Consider the following 13,404-nt stretch of genomic DNA (forward strand, 5'->3'; position numbering starts at 1 on the left):
TAAAACCCTAGTGCCAAGCACATTGCCTTGCTTGTAGTAGGGGCTCAATAAATACTTGCCAATGAATGACTATAAGGAATATTTACTATGTACCATGCACTGTCCAAGATGCATAATATTATGCATGAATTAAACATGAATTTATGCATGAACTAAATATTAGTTCATTTAGTCCTCAAAATCATCCCCACTCACAAATGATGCTTAAAAATAATATCAAATACAGACACCTCTTTTTAATTTTGAGCTCAAAATTTTTAAGCAAAACATTATCTAAATTATATTTGGGGAAATCTGAAGTTTTAAATTATCATGAAATAAAAAAATGTTATTTTCCAATTCAAATAGCAGCTTATTGGATGGAAATTCATCAGATTGGAAATCTGTCACATGGAAATTTACATACCAGTTCATCATCTTCACAAAGCAGTTCAAGGGACAGACTCTGTTTAAAGAAGTTACTTGAAAAGGTCTCAAAATGATCCTAAAGCCTACGGCTCACAGATTTGCACTAGCTTTAGCTTGGCTTCCATATTTTGTCTCACTTGAAAACACAAACACTACAACATTGTTGTTGTTCAGTCACTCCGTCATGTCCGACTCTTTGCAACCCCACGGACTACAGCACACCAGGCTTCCCTGTCCATCATATCCTGGGGCTTGCTCAAACTCATGTCCATTGAGTCGATGATGCCATCTAACCATCTCATCCTCTGTCTCTCCTTCTCCTGCCCTCAATCTTTCCCAGCATCAGGATCTTTTCCAATGAGTCAGCTCTTCACATCAGGTGGTCAAAGTATCGGAGCTACAACATACATTTCCATTAATACAGGAGTGGCTAAATATATTAAATTATGATACATACATGGAACAGAATACCCCATATCTAATTAAAAAGTAAGTCAGATCCATGTGCATACTGGAAAGAGGCCCATAATATACTGTCATGAAGAAACAAGTGACAGAATAGTATGTAAAAGTGCAGGCGCAGTAGTTGTGGCACATGAGCTTAGTTGCATGTGGGATCTTCCTGAACCAGGGATCAAACCTGTGTCCCCTGCATTGGCAGGCAGACTCTTAACCAATGGACCACCAGGGAAGCCCCCTTCCTTTCTTTTCAAAAAACACACATCATTAAAGGCAGCCTTGGGGCTCGCATGTAGCTATTGGCACGACTCAATAGACTTAGTTAAACAACAACCTGCACTCAATTCCAACCAGTTGTCCTGTTTTATCTTGATGTAATAATATAGATGAACTGCTAATGTATTCATTCCAAAATTTTCCTTTTCGGGTCTTTGAGCAGCTGTCTTCCAGGTACAGTTCTTGGTTGTGGCAGTTAGGTGGCAGAATGACTCTATCTCTTGGCTGTCTGATCAATGATGGCAAGGAGGTGGTTAAAAGTCCAGAACAGGGTCCCAAATGTCTAACCACAGACATGACTTGAGTTTCATGCTTAGGCAGATCTTCTCTTACAGCTTGTGACATGGCAGCATATGGCATTTAAGAAGCGGTGACACAGAATTCCTATGTCATTTTACTTCATCTCTTCGCATAGGCATTTTATAATCTCACAACCTTGCAAAGGTTAATACACTACAATAAGATATTCTGAGAGAGAGACCACATTCACATAATCTTTTTTACATTAAACTCTTATTATTAGAATTATTATTATTCTATTATTAATTATTGTAAATCTCTTATTTTGCCTAAGTTATAAATTAAACTTTCTCACAGGGATAAGTATATAAGAAAAAACATGGTATATATATATAGGGAGGCTTCAGTGCTATCCCCAGTTTCAGGAATGCACTGGGAGTCTTGAGGTGTATTCCCCTGGGACTACTGTATCATAATCTAAGCTTCTAATATGGGTGTTATGGCCTAACAAAATATTGGCATTCTCAAGAGGTCTTATGATATATATGTATGGCTGAGTCCCTTCACTGCTCACCTGAATCTATCACAACATTAACAGGCTGTGTGCATGCTCAGTCACTTCAGTCATGTCCAGCTCTGTGACCCTGTGGACTGCAGCCAGGCTCCCCCATCCATGGGATTCTCCAGGCAAGAATACTGGAGTGGGTTACCACGCCCTCCTCCAGAGGACCTTCCTGACCCAGGGATTGAACCGCATCTCTTGCACTGCAGGCAGGTTCTCTAATGCTGAGCCACTGAGGAAGCCCTTTACTCAGCTATATGCCAATACAAAATAAAAAGTTTAAAAAAAGAAAAAGGAGGTGAGAGACAGGAGTAGAAAAAGAGAGAAGCACCCTATATCATCCTAAGACCTTATTATTGCTCTACAACTTCTTTGTCCCCTTTGTGTAAACTTTGGTCTGTTCCCATGTTTTCACTGCATTTTGTAAGAGAGCCTTGGGACATATCTATATTAGAAAATAACTCAATATTAATAAAAAGCGGTTCATGATATAGGAGCACCTCAATACATAAGACAAATACTAATAGTCATAAAAAGAGAAATTAACAGTAACATAATAATAGTAGGAGACTTTAACACCCTACTTACACCAATGGACAGATCATCAAAACAGAAAATTAATAAGGAAACACAAGTCTTAAATGACACATTAGATGAGATGGATCTCATTGATATCTTCATGACATTCTATCCAAATGCAGAAAAATACACCTTCTTCTCAAGTGCACATGGAACATTCTCCAGATAGACCACATCTTAGGTCACAAATCAAACCTCAGTAAATTTAAGAAAATTGAAATCATGTCAAGCATCTTCACTGACCACAATGCTATGAGACTAGGTACCAATTACAAGAAAAAAACTGTAAGAAACACAAATACATGAAGATTAAACAATATGTTGCTAAATAACCAACAGGTTGCTGAAGAAATGAAAAGGGAAATCAAAAAATTTCTAGAAACAAATGACAATGAAAACACGACAATTCAAAACCTATGGGATGCAGCAAAAGCAGTTCTAAGAAGGATTTTTATAGCAATATAATCCTACCTCAAGAAACAAGAAAAATGACTAGACAACCTAACTTTACACCTAAAACAACGGGAAAAAAAGAACAAAAAAAACCCACCAAAATTAGTAGAAGGAAAGAAATCATAAAGAGCAGAGCAGAAATAAATGAAAAATAAATGAAAGAAACAATAGTAAACATTAACAAAACCAAAAGCTGGTTCTTTGGGAAGATAAAAAAAATTGACAAACCTTTATCCAGACTCATCAAGAAAAAAGAGAGAAGAATCAAATAAACAAAATTAGAAATGAAACAGGAGAGGTTACAACAGACAATGCAGAAATACAAAGGATTATAAGAGACTAGTATGAGAAACTATATGGCAATAAAATGGATAACCTGGAAGAAATGGACAGATTCTTAGAAAAGTTCAATCTTTCAAGACTGAATCAGGAAGAAACAGAAATTATGAACAATCCAATTATAAGCACTAATTGAAACTGTGATAAAAAATCTCCCCAAAAACAGAAGTCCAGGACCAGATGGCTTCTCAAGAGAAATCTATCAAGCATTTAGAGAAGAGCTAATGCCTATCCTTCTAAAACTCTTTCAAAAAACTGCAGAGAAAGGAACACTTCCAAACTCATTCTAAGAGGCCACCATCACCTGATATGAAAACCAAAGACAACACAAAAAAAGAAAACTACAGACCAATATCATTGATGAAAATAGATGCAAAAATCCTCAACAAAACTTTAGCTAACAGAATTCAGCAACACATCAAAAAGCTCACCATGAACAAGCTGGGTTTATTCCAGGGATGATTGGATTCTTCAATATACACAAATCAATCACTATGATACATCATATTAACAAATTGAAAGATAAAAACCATATGATCATCTCAATAAATGCAGAAAAAGCCTTTGACAAAATTCAGTACCCATTTATGATTAAAACTCTTCAAAAAAAGGACATAGAAGGAACCTACCTCAACACAGTAAAGGGCATATATTATAAACCTACAGCAAACATTATTCTCAATGGTGAAAAACTGAAAGCATTCCCCCTAAGATCAGGAACAAGACAAGGGTGTCCACTTTCACCACTATTATTCAACATAGTTCCAGAAGTCCTAGATACAGCAATCAGAGAAATAAAAGGAATCAAAGAAATAAAAGGAATCCAGATCAGAAAAGAAGTAAAGCTCTCACTGTTAGCAGATGACATGATACTGTACATAGAAAACCCTAAAGATAGTATCAGAAAATTACTAGAGCTAATTAATGAACTTAAAAAAGTTGCAGGATATAAAATCAATATACAGAAATCACTTGTATTTCTATATACTATTTTTCTATATGAAAAATCAGAAAGAGAAATTAAGGAATCAATCCCATTCACCACTGCAACAAAAAGAATTAAATATCTAGGAATAAACTTACCTAAGGAGACAAAAGAATTGTACACAGAAAATTATGACACTAATGAAACCTTTCCAGTGGTCACATATGGATGTGAGAGTTGGACTGTGAAGAAAGCTGAGAGCCGAAAAATTGATGCTTTTGAACTGTGGTGTTGGAGAAGGCTCTTGAGAGTCCCTTGAACTGCAAGGAGATCCAACCAGTCCATCCTAAAGGAGATCAGTCCTGGGTGTTCATTGGAAGGACTGACACTGAAGCTGAAACTGCAATACTTTGGCCACTTCATGCGAAGAGTTGACTCCTTGGAAAAGACCCTGATGCTGGAAGGGATTGGGGGCAGGAGAAGAAGGGGACGACAGAGGATGAGATGGCTGGATGGCCTCACCGACTCGATGGGCATGAGTTTGAGTAAACTCTGGGAGTTGGTGATGGACAGGGAGGCCTGGTGTGCTGAGATTCATGGGGTCTCAAAGAGTCGGACATGACTGAGCAACTAAACTGAACTGAACTGAATGAAAGAAATCAAAGATGACATAAATGGATGGAGAGATATTCTATGTTCCTGGGTAGGAAGAATCAATACTGTGAAAATGACTATACTACCAACAACAATCTACAGATTCAATGCGATCCCTATCAAATTACCAATGACATTTTTCACAGAACTTAGAACAAAAACATTCACTATTCATATGGAAACACCAAAGACCCCGAATAACCAAAGCAGTCCTGAGAAAGAAGAATGGAGCTGGAGGAATCAAGCTTCCTGACTTCAGATAATACTACAAAGCTACAGTCATCAAGACAGTATGGTACTAAAACAAAAACAGAAATACAGACCAATAGAACAAGATAGAAAGCCCAGAAACAAACCCACACACCTATGGGTCCTTTATTTTTGACAAAGGAGGCAAGAATATACAGTGGGGCAAAGACAGCCTCTTCAATAAATGGTGCTGGGAAAACTGGACAGCTACATGTAAAAGAATGAAATTAGAACACTTCCTAACACCACATACAAAGATAAACTCAAAATGGATTAAAGAGCTAAATATATAAGACCAGAAACTAAAAAACTCTTAGAGGAAAACATAGGCAGAACACTTGATGACATAAATCAAAAAAAGATCCTCTATGACCCACCTCCTAGAGTAACGGAAATAAAAACAAAAGTAAACAAGTGGGACCTGATTAAACTTAAAAGCTTTTGCACAGCAAAGGAAACACCAAGCAAGGTGAAAAGACAACCCTCAGAATGGGAGAAAATAATAGCACATGAAACAACTGACAAAGGATTAATTCCCAAAATATACAAGCAGTTCATACAACTCAATACCAGAAAAACAAACAACCCAATCAAAAAGTGGGAAAAAGACCTAAACAGACATTTCTCCAAAGAAGACATACAGATGGCTAAACACATGAAACAATGTTCAACATCACTCATTATTAGAGAAATGCAAATCAAAACTACAATGAGAAATCACCTCACACCGGTCAGAATGGCCATTATCAAAAATAAATGCTACAAACAATAAATGCTGGAGAGGATGTGGAGAAAAGGGAACACTCTTGCACTGTTGGAGGGAATGTAAACTGATACAGCCACTATGGAAGACAGTATGGCGATTCCTTAAAAAATTAGGAATAAAACCACCATATGAGCCAGCAATCTCACCCCTAGGCAGATACCTTGAGGAAACCAAAACTGAAAAAGACACATGTATCCCATTGTTCACTGCAGCACTATTTACAATAGCTAGATGTCCATGGAAGCACGCTAGATGTCCATCAACATGTGAATGGATAAAGAAGTTGTAGTACATATACACAATGGAATATTACTCAGCCATAAAAATGGATGCATTTGAGTCAGTTCTAATGAGGTGGATGAACCTAAAACCTAATATACAGAATGAAGTAAGTCAGAAAGAAAAAGATAAATACTGTATTCTAATGCATATATATGGAATCTAGAGAAATGGTACTGAAGAATTTATTTACAGGGCAGCAGTAGAGAAACAGACATAGAGAATAGACTTATGGACATGGGGAGAGGAGAGGAGAGGGTGAGATGTATGGAAAGAGTAACATGGAAACTTACATTACCACATGTAAAACAGATAGCCAATGGGAATTTGCTGTGTGTCTCAGGAAACTCAAACAGGGGCTCTGTATCAACCTAGAGGGGTGGGATGGGGAGGGAGATGGAGGGAGGTTCAAAGAGGAGGGGACATAGGTATACCTAAGGCTGATTCATGTTGAGATTTGAGAGAAAACAACAAAATTCTGTAAAGCAATTATCCTTCAATTAAAAAAACAAATAAATTTTTTTAAAGTAAAAATAAAAGGGGTTTCATGATATAAAAACACATCATATGACTATTATCAACTTAAATTCCCAGGTGCCCGTGAATGCATACATACTGATAGAGTGCTTTCGGTTTTGAGGTTTGGTTTTGCTTTCTGCTAGTTATTAAATTGCAGTGAAAGGCATTTGCATGAGCTCTAGTTCCAGTTTGATCTCTTTCAATCAACAGCAATAAAGCTAATGTCAAGTTGAAAAAAACAAAGGCAATGAAACTTAAAACATTGATTTCCCATCATGCATGTTATGGTAATTATTATATATAATTATTATATGTATACATCATTAGCCATTAAATACTGCTGATGATTTAACTGAATCAGACTATACAGCAATTTACATCTTAGGACATATTCAAAAACAGTACAGCATAATGGATACATACTACTATATATAAATAGGGCTCCCCTGGGGACTCAGGTGGTAAAGAAACTGCCTGCCTATGCAGGAGACTCAAGAGATGCAGGTTCGATCCCTGGGTAGGGAAGATCCCCTGGAGAAGGAAATGGCAACTTATTCCAATATTCTTGCCTGGGAAATTCTATGGACAGAGGAGCCTGGCAGGCTATATATAGTCCATGGGGGTCACAAAGAATCCCACATGACTGAGCACACATGCACCAAGATATATAAAATAGATAACCAACAAGACCTACTGTATAGCACAGGGAACTATACTCAATATTTTGTAATAATCTATAAGGGAAAATAATCTGAAAAATATACATATATATATACACATATATGTATAACTGAATCACTGTGCTATACATTTGAAACTAGCATAATATTATAAATCAATTACACTACAACTTAAAAAAGAAATATATTGGGGATACTAGGTTGTATAATAACACAATAAAAGCAATTTTTAAAATGATTAAATTGCAAAGAAGAAAAAAGTAAGCAAACAGGAGAGAAAAAAACAGAGCAATCTGCAAGGAATCAGTGGAGCCTAAGATTTGGGTGTGTCACCAACAGAGGCAGGCAGCTTAAATAAAATGTGAAGGAAAGAGACAGTCACAGAGAGTCTTGCGAAAACTGCTATCATCACAGGCTGACTGCAGCCTCTGAGGATCGGCATCAATCCTGACGTGAGAGGCTTCATGTTGTGGGAGAAACAGACATCACTAACATAGTGCAGCTAAGTCACTTAACCAAACAAACAAAAACAAGCCCAAGGGCATCACCTTCCAGGACTGCTACAATATACTACCTAAACACCCAGTTTTTAATAAAAGTTATAATATATACAAAGCATATTACTCAACAGCTATACTCCTAGGTATACACATCCAAGAGAAATGAAAACATACAACCACACAACCTCATATGTGAATGTGCATAACAGCATTATTTATAACAGCCAAGAAATTTTAACTTGATAATGTCCAATCTGTTTTTTTTTTCTTTGCACCTGAACTTAATCTGAGGGAACCTGCATGCCTGCCTCCGTACACAGGTGTTTTTCCTCTAAAACTCTGATACCATGCAAACAGATCTCAGAGAAGAAAGTGGAGGGAGTCACTGAATCTTGGATAAATAAAGATGGCAAGCCAAAAAATGGACCAAATGTCCCAGTAGGAACAGAAAAACTAGACTCCAGGCTTTGGGTTAGGGAAGAATGGGAAACTCTGAGAGAGTCCTGTTCAGGTGTGTTCTGCTTAGTGAAGTAAGGGTGTCTATCATTTCTGTAGAGAATTATCTTTGCTCTTTCCTGTTGGCTTCCAGGGAGGTATCAGGGCCTGTTTCATATCAATTACTTCACCAGTGGATCCATGAATACTATAGACTAAAACCTGAAATAATACTGCAGCCTGGTAATCCAAGACTATCACTTAAAAGAGTTCATATCCTTTCAACACCATGACACAATTAATGCAAGAAAGTTAAAACTTTCCCAAGGAATTATTTCACACAAGTTTGTTTCAACAATCAAAGTCTCATTAGCATTCCAGAAGAAAGATGAATAGAGCCACAAAATAAAGCAAAAATATGTGGTGCTCACAACACATTATTTTGACTGTTTCAGAGTAAAAGCATTTGTTACAGAGAAGGAACAAGCTGGGTAGAGACGTTAATAAGAAACTGCAGAGGAAAAATGTAAAATTCCTGAAAGTATTTCAAAACAATTTCTCCATTTTGTAATTAGAACCAGTGTTGCAAGGAAAATTTCATGGCCGCTGCCCCTGAGACAATAACAGGTCCTATCTGCTCTATATTCACTCCATCTCACGTACACACTAAGCCTCTTCCATATATCACCTCACTCAATCCTCACCCGCAACTCAAGTGACTAGGAAAATTTCTAGAGTTCTGAAGTTCCTACTCAGCCTTGCAGCTCTGAAGCTCTTTAGATCCTCCCAATTCTGAGAGGTGTAACTGAGCTGGGGTTTCCTTTCAGCTGATCTCCACAAAAAAAAGCTTCAAGTCCAGTTAACAGTGATTTTCTAAATCTTTAATTCATCCAAATAAACATTTATTGAGTATTTACTGTCTTCCAGAGACTGTTCTATGCACTGAGGTTACAAAAAGATGAAGTACTCCACCCCAAGGCAACAGAGAGACTCAACAGCACAGAGAGTGGTAGGTAAGTTCAGGAGAAAGGGATCTGGGAAAACTTCCTGGAGGAGGTAAAACTTAAGCTGAACTTTACAGGCTGACTCGAAATTAGAAAAGAAGGGGAGAGGGCAGGTATAAGAACAGCAAGCACAAAGGCACAGATGTAGGAGAGCCTGATCCAATCAGGGAATAACAAGCAGTTGATTACTGCTGAAAAATACAGTGCAAGGGGGGAGAGATATAAGGCGGTCAAGGGGGTGTCTGTCACCAAGGGCCTTACAGAGACTGGAGTTCACCCAGATGAGGAGAGAGATCACACAGAAGTGGCAACCAGGAGCCCTCTGCTATGAGACTGACGTTCATCCAGCAAACCTGAATTCACAGGCCCAATATTCAGAGTCCTTTAAGTTTTGTTGGCACAAATACCCCTAAAACCCTGTCTGGTCCAAAGAGACCTTGGATCCTTTCCTCCCCACTCTGCAAACCACCCTCACTTTCATGGCAAACTGATTCAAATTGCCTGTTAACTCCACGGTTCCCGTGTACACTCATGCTTGACTCTTAATATCAGCAGAGGGCAGAAGAGGCCCGAGAATGCTTCAGAGATTGTGCATTTCTGACAAGCTCCGGTGACAGGGACGCTGCTGGTCAGTCCATGGGGCACTTTTTCAGTAGTGAGTCCCTGGAACAGCACTCTTCCTACTACCCTAGAGGAAACGTCTCTTTTTCAAGTGTACGATCTACCATGGACCAACACTTTCAGAAAAGGTAGTAAAAAAGAATAATGAAAAGATTAAAAAATTTTATTTATTTTTTATTGAAGGATAATTGCTTTACAATATTGTGTTGATTTCTGCCATACCTCAGAGAAAGTGAAATTTTAAAAAGACACACCAACTACTGTAAAGCAACTACAGTCCAATAAAAATTAATTTAAAATAAGAAAAAATAGATGCTAGATTTACTTTATTAATAAAAATTTTAAAATCAGCTAGTCCTGATCGTCTTAGCTAATAAATGAGATATGTAAAATGCCCCCCTCCAAAAATAGACACACAAACTATAAGCTCCAACACTGTATTATTGGGCTCAATAAATATAACATTAATCTAGCAAATAACACAGGTCAACTGAGCCCTCCGCTCATCACCTCCCATACACACAGCTCCAACTACAGAAGTATAGTTGAATCAGGGCTACTCAAAACAAGGTCTAACTTCCACCAGTAGATTTTAAGGGCAAAGGAGACAATGTATTAGAAGACAAAGACTGCTTTGGCACTTCATAAATATATTCCCCATTAAAATGAAGTTGATGAAAAATCACTCTTGACACACAGAGATACAAATACCTGACTACCCACCTGGCCACTCTTCCCCGGAGATCTCCCAGGCCAGAGAGCTGCCTCATCTCCAGGGTCTTTAAGGCAGAATTAGTTCCGTAGCTAATGTTGTCCCGGGCACGGATCTGCTCCTGGAGTACCTGGGCAACACACAAAAACACCAACGAGGTCAGCCGGGAACTCACAAGGTACCACAGACGCATTGGACACTCCTGGCAAAAATAAGAATGTTTAACTCCTTTCAGAAGAGGCTCCTGGTAAGCATCACCTGATGTACACATCCACAGAGAACCAGGGGCTTAGAAAGAGACCTCAGAGATGTCACTCAGACCAAGGTCCTGCAATTACCAGTAAAAACACTGAGACTCAGATGTCAGGTGACTGGATGGATCTCCCACCATAGGCAGAAGCAAAGCTGAGACTAGGAGCCTGGACTAGTGGAAGGTGGTACAGAGGTCTTACCCCACTCCAGTGTGCTTTTTGATTGTCGTTGTTTTAGGCAAACAATCGTAAATCTGAGAAGTAATAAATCAAGAAAAAGGGGCAAACAGTAACAGCAGACAAAGACGTTCAAATGTCAGTCCCTCTAGCTGTGTAATCCTGAGCAAGTGTCTAGAGCTTTCTGAGCTTCCTTTTCCTCATCTGTTGATAGTAACGGTGACTATACTCTTAAGGCCACTTTATGGGAAATTACATAAGATAATGCATATAAAGCACTTAGCACAATGCTTACTACATGGTAAATACAACAAAAGCTAATGATTCTTTCTAGTACCTATTCGGTAACAATATTTATACTGGAATGGTAGAATGCATCTCAGAGAAAAGACATTAAATGAAAGCAGAACTGCTGAAAGATGGAGTGCCCCAGCACAAAAGCATGACTTCAAGGAGCATGCATCCCGGGAAATCTGCAAAGGAATGATGGCGATGAAGAGGACACCCCTGAAGTTTATTGAGCACGTCCTGGGAGGAGCCTGGGGCTGCACTACATGCTGATATGCACAAATCCACACAGAATTATGAGGGAGGTACCCTCAGGATCCCCGTGCTACCCACCAGGAAGTGAGGCACCAACGGGTGAACTGATACATCTGGAGAGCAAGTGGCTAGCTGGGACTGGCCCAGGCCTCCTGGCTCCAGAATCCATGCTCCCAACCATGCTGCGATGCTGTCTGCCAAACCAGCAAAGAATCTGAGACTGAAGCACTAAAGAGAGACAGGCAAGAAAACTTGGATCCGAGGGAACAGGAGATCCCTCAAAAGCAAAAGTCTCTATCAGATGTTTCTCTGAACATTTCGTTATCCTTTTGCTCATCCTTTTCTTTCCCTTCCCTCCTCCACTCTCCACATTCTGTCCTCCACACTCCCTGCCCCACTAACCACTCTCTTTCTGTCTTTCCAGAGAAAGCTTTTGACTTCTCAGAGTATCCTTCCCCTTTCAGTCATTTTTTTAAAAATTTCCGATTTGTCTGATGTCAGCCTAAGTATTTATGAATTCTCTTTAGCTTTCTTTTTTAACTTTTGGTTTCAAATTTTAAAAGATGAGCACCACGTTCCTTTAACTATTTCTTCCCTAATAACGAAGATATTTTCCCTTTAGCATAGCATTTGCTGTGTGCATAGTTTGGGTGTAAAGTGTTTTTACTCTTTTAATTTCAGTTTTGAATTCCTCTTTGGTCTAAGGATATCTAAGTACCTTTAGAATTACTTAGAATTTCTTCATTTTCAAGTTTTCTTTTCGTCACTTTTATCATTTGCTTCTAATTGTATTAGTTTATGATCAAAATTATGGTCTGTAATATAACTAATTTTTTAATGTATTAAAATTTTCTTTGTCACATATAACTGATTTTTCAAAAGTTCTAGGCAAAAAAAACTACTCGAAGAACAAAAGTTTCAATATTGCATATTAGACTGAGTTTCCTGATTCCATTACTCATTTTCTTTTCTTGTTTTAAAGTTTTTATTTATGTGGCTGCACCTGGTCTTTGCTGCAGCATGTGAACTTTTGGTTGCATGTGGGATCTGATTCCTTGATCAGGGATGGAACCCAGGCCCCCTGCACTGGGAGCATGGAGTAGTCTTAGCCAGTGGACCACCAAGAAAGTACTCATTATTCATTTTCTCTAAATCTTACCTATTTTTGCCTACTAGATCTTGAATTCTCTCACTGTAAAATGTCTTCCTCAAGTTCTCCTTTCATTTGTAATGCCGTTTACTTTATTTAGCTGCCATTTTATTTGGCACATACAGATTTAAGATCAAAGTGGCCATGGCCATTATATAATAACCTTCCTAATCTGACTTAGGTATGTAATATTGCTTCATCTTACCTAATATTAAAATTGCTACTCTACTTGATAAATAATAAAGCAAATACTTGCTTGGTCTAATTACACTAGGCACTGTTCTAAGTGCTGTAGGTATGTTAACTCGTTTAATCTTCACAACACCCTAGGAAGGAGGAACTGTTATTATTCTCATTTCACAGATGATGAAATCTCTAAGTGGTCAAGTAACTTGCCCAAAGCCACAGTCAATACATGAGAGAGCTGGGATTGGCACCAGGAGTCTGGCTCCACTGACTGTGCTCTCAATCATGACGTTACGCTGCTTTCAGTTTTTGTTTGTCCCTCCATCTCACTTAAAAAAAAAAATTGTAGTTGATTTACAATGTTACATTAATTTCTGTTGCACAGCAAAGTGACTCAGTTATACAAACACACATATATACATATTTATACATACTAA

The 13,404-nt window shown here is 38.2% G+C and overlaps 1 protein-coding gene across 4 annotated transcripts in view; it reads right to left on the minus strand.

The window, feature by feature from the left end:
* FAM81A (family with sequence similarity 81 member A) overlaps positions 1–13,404 on the minus strand; it is an 82,458-nt gene that overhangs the window by 25,630 nt on the left and 43,424 nt on the right. For all 4 annotated transcript variants that reach the window (XM_065940488.1, XM_065940490.1, XM_065940491.1 and 1 more), the window contains exon 4: positions 10,672–10,790. In XM_065940488.1, the coding sequence (XP_065796560.1) occupies positions 10,672–10,790 (119 nt within the window). The remainder of the gene's footprint in view (positions 1–10,671; positions 10,791–13,404) is intronic.

Source organism: Muntiacus reevesi, chromosome 7 (assembly GCF_963930625.1).
Source record: "Muntiacus reevesi chromosome 7, mMunRee1.1, whole genome shotgun sequence".
In the NCBI taxonomy this organism is placed as follows: domain Eukaryota; kingdom Metazoa; phylum Chordata; class Mammalia; order Artiodactyla; family Cervidae; genus Muntiacus; species Muntiacus reevesi.